Source organism: Propithecus coquereli, unplaced genomic scaffold (genome assembly GCF_000956105.1).
Source record: "Propithecus coquereli isolate 6110/MARCELLA unplaced genomic scaffold, Pcoq_1.0 Scaffold230, whole genome shotgun sequence".
In the NCBI taxonomy this organism is placed as follows: Eukaryota; Metazoa; Chordata; class Mammalia; order Primates; family Indriidae; genus Propithecus; species Propithecus coquereli.
In genome coordinates this window covers 57812-62123 of record NW_012147842.1, presented here as the reverse complement: position 1 = coordinate 62123, position 4312 = coordinate 57812, and the positions used below count along the sequence as shown (strand labels likewise).

The window sequence follows — 4312 nt, the reverse complement described above, 5'->3', positions numbered from 1 at the left end:
GAAACAGTAGCACTTAAATCTATATGCTTAAGAGAATGGAAGTTTTCTTAGGGAAAGTAGCATTTAGAATGAGACCGTAGGGCTGAGTCATTTTTGCCTCAAAGATGAGGAGAGGGGGACAGGCGTGTGCAGAGAGGAAGGGAGGTGTGAAACAGGATGATGTATTTCAGCAACCACAAATAGTTTAGGACTTCTGGAGTAGGAATTGATGAGAGGTAAGAATCATATAAGGAAAAAGCTGTAGTGTCGGGAATGAAACGCTCCTCCCGTTTTTTACTAGTAAGGTAGGAATGTCTTAGATAGGCTTAACATATAATTTATCTTCTAAACCAGGACACTTTTGAGAAGGAAAGGAATGCTGCCAATGCTTAAACAGGGACAACTGGTGCAAACTGGGAGAAGCACCCCGGGGCCTTTGGTCTCCCTAACCTTGGGCAACGTGATGAACTTACGTTTGAAAGCAGTGAGCTGCAGTCACCAGGTGTCTTTCACCGATCAGGGATGCCCCGCAGTAGTGTCTCCCGTTCTTTTTGAGGCTCGCTTGCCATGGCCATTCTCCTTCCTGAGCAGTGGAGCCTCCCCTGATTCTATCATACGTAGCTGACATCCTTGCTCGTCTCCCACAGCCTGTCAGAAAGGGTCAGTTTTGCTCCATGGAAAATCGTAAGAGAATGCCTATTTTCTTACACAGCAGAGAGTATAAACTGAGTTGTCCTTCTATGGTTATATCTAACAATTTCTTGCACTGATAGGTACAAAATGGATCCCGTAGCAGCCCCTGTATTTCCTGCTCACCCAGCATAGTATCTCCAAGACACTTCAGCTCTTGGAGAATGTGTAGACAAAGTCATGGTTATTAAGGCCATGGACTCTGTAACCAGACTCCTTGGGTTTGAATTTGGGGCAATTCTTTCACTTCTTTGTGCTTCAGTTTCCCCATCTCTAAAATGGGATCATAATATATAATACCTATTTGTAGGATTGTTATTAGGATTAAATGAATTATTGTGTGTAAATCACTTACAACTGTGCCTCGCTAATCATTAACAAATCATGACTGTTTATGCCTTAGATCATCTCATACATTTAATTTAAAAATATCTGAACTTACGGCTGTTGATAATCTTTTCAGCATCGACCTTACTGATTTCTGAAATAGAACAAAAAAATCCATTGTAAATTTAAAACCCAGCACTACTGATTTGGGGTAATGGAGTAAGATGCTGGGTTCAGCTGGTCAGAAGGGTTCAGAAATAATTTGGAATTTCAAGATAAAGTGGCAATAGAAAGGAGAGAAATATTGGTTTATTGAAGTTGTTCTTTTACCATATGTGAGTGTATGATACAGAAGTACTATCTTCATATTAATAGTTCCATGTGAAAGACTTCTTTTTTATTTAACTGGAATTGTATTCTACATTATATAAAGTGGAAAATTGAGAGTCTCTTTCCTTAGAAGAAGCAGTCCCCACAAATGAACCTAATTTTTGCCAGTATACAAAAATAACTTTTAAAGGGTGATCTGTCTCATACTGATGGATCCAGTGTAGTCTTTTGAAATTTATAACAGATCATGAAAAGAATAGCAAGATACATCATTACTCATAAAGACTGTTTAAAATATCGACATCTGCTTTAGAATGAGCCGCCACTCCCTCCTCCCAGAAACAACTATAAGGTGTGTTATGATTGGGGTGTGAATGCGTTTTTAATGAAGAAAACAAATAATTGCTCAGATGTAAAACAATGACTTATTCATTGTAAAAAATATTGAAGATCAGTTTTGTGTCTGGTGTTAGGGATAAAAATGAAAGCTCCCATATAATACATAGCTTACCCACAAGTTTCAGAGAATTAGGATCTGTAGTCAAGGACCCTGAGTGGTTCCCCAGCATCTGACGTAAAATGCTTTCAATTCTCCTTCTTGTGTTCTCCTTCATTGACCTGGGAGCCTTGAATACCAGCCATATCTGCGCTGTCACACTGTTGTTATCAGGACTGGAAACAACATAAAGTTTTTGTATGTTGCTAAAAATAGCATTTCCTTCCTCATTCCCTGATGTTTTTATGTCTTAGCTTCTTCTGGTCTTTTGCGGGTTTGTGCAGTACCTTGGCTTTAGGTTAAGCGTAGAGTCATCCATCTGCCTACTTTTACTTGGTGATAGCGTGCATGCAGCTATATTATTCAATTTAGAGGACAAGCAGTTCTACAAATATGAAAAAACAGGAAAAGCCTGAGGCACAGGGTAAAGGTATCAACTAAGAACTGGGGTCTTTCATTTCATGCATCCATCAATCATTTGTTGGGCAACTGCTATAGATAAGCAACTGGGCTAGGTGATGCAAGGGTGACTAAGACACAGTTCCTATCCACAAGGAATTTCCAGACTTTTAGGGGAGTTAAGACATGTATATAAATGATTATAATAAACGAAGCAGAAGCAATAAGATATTTATATTATCTGGAGATATTCACAGGAAGGATGAGGTCATTTGTCTAACTCTTATTCTAGGTCTCCCTCTGCTATTCCATGCTACTCCAAACCCACATGCGGGGAACACAGCACATTTATCTTACTTCTTGTTATGGTGACTAGAAGGTTTTCCTTGGTCTCAAAGCCTCTATTTACTTGGTGATATGCTCTCTTCTACCCTATATCTAATAAGAATTCTAGGGGAAGTTCCACAACTGCTGACTTGAAAGCAGAAAGACAGGAAAAAACAGGGTCTATATTTATGTTACTGCTAAATAAAAATGTTAGAGCATCAAACCATGTAATGTTTTCTGCACATAAATAATACTTAGAAAACCAGAAGGATGAGTCATCTGTAATTTGAAGATTAATGCATTTTCAACACATAATGAACTCAACTAGATAGACTCAATCTTTCCTTTGGTTTTATATGGAACAATTAGTCTGATGCTAAGATAATGCTGGATATTAGTAGATTATTGGCTAATGACTATAACATATTAATAAACACTTTTTACATAGAAACTTGAAGTATAGTGGTTATGTATGATGGGTTGATCTCTTTTCTAATAGTTCATGTTAGTTACTTACACCAGTGTGATGACTTGAGAATTGATATACTGTTTGTAAATGCTAGAACTTTGAAATGCATCATCCATCTGTTAAAAGAGAACATAGATTAAAACATCCAATTCAAATAATATGTTTATTTTTTAGAGACTTAACAATGAAACAAATAGAGAAAAATACTAACTTACCCTAGTCTCAAGAATTTTGCTAAGATAGTTATTTTCTGGTGATGTTTCCCTTTCATAATTTCTATTATATGGGATGTCCAGCACATTAAAGCTACCTTGGTAGTAGTAGGTCCTGTTTTCTTTGAAATAGAAAAAAGATCCAAGAATTATTTAAATTAAATGGTCTTCAAATACAAATATAGGTCACATAGAAATACTAACTAGTATGTGTTGTGTTCATATTAGATATTGATAAACGCTTGTGAATTTTCTGATACAGTTGATTGGATAATCTAGGCATTATAGATATTGTTTATAGGATCAATAATTGAATATGTATACACATATTATCAGAATGAATAGACAATCTGCAGAATGGGAGAAAATATTTGTAAATTATTCATTTGACAAGGGATTAATATATGGAATATACAAGGAATTCAATTCAACAGAAAAAAAAAAGCCAAATAATTCCATGTAAAAATAGTCAATGATCTGAACAGACATTTTTCAAAAGAGAACATACAAATGGCCAATAGGTATATGAAAAAATGCTCAACACCATTGATTATCAGGAAAATGCATATCGAAATCACAGTGAGATATCATCTCACACCAGTTAGAATGACAATTACCAAAAAGACAAAAATAACAAACGCTGGCAAAGATGTGGAGAAATGGGAACTCCTAGAGACTGTTCATGGGGAATGTAAATTAATATAGCCATTATGGGAAACATTATGGAAATTCCTCAAAAAGTTGGAAATAAAACTATCATAGAGTCCAGCAATCCCACTGCTCTGTGTGCATGTGTGTGTATCTCCAAAGAATAACAAATCAGTATGTCAAAGAAAAATCTCCACTCCCGTGTTTATTGAAGCATTATTCACAATAGTCAAGATATGGCATCAACTTAATTGTCCCTCAGCAGATGAATGGCTAAAGAAAATATGGTATATATACACAGCGGGATACTATTCTGTCATTAAAAAAAAATGAAATCCTGTCATTTTCAGCAACATGGATAAACCTCAAGGACATTATGTTCGATAAAATAAGGCAGACACAGAAAGATAAATACCACATGTTCTTACTCATATG

General features: G+C 36.0%; 1 protein-coding gene across 1 annotated transcript in view; it reads right to left on the bottom strand.

The window, feature by feature from the left end:
• LOC105811187 (transmembrane protease serine 11B-like protein) overlaps positions 1–4312 on the bottom strand; it is a 45977-nt gene that overhangs the window by 3678 nt on the left and 37987 nt on the right. The window contains exons 4-8 of the mRNA XM_012645330.1: positions 3233–3351; positions 3066–3133; positions 1838–1998; positions 1112–1150; positions 453–627 (exon numbers count right to left, since the gene is read on the bottom strand). Coding sequence (XP_012500784.1) covers positions 453–627; positions 1112–1150; positions 1838–1998; positions 3066–3133; positions 3233–3351 — 562 coding nt within the window. The remainder of the gene's footprint in view (positions 1–452; positions 628–1111; positions 1151–1837; positions 1999–3065; positions 3134–3232; positions 3352–4312) is intronic.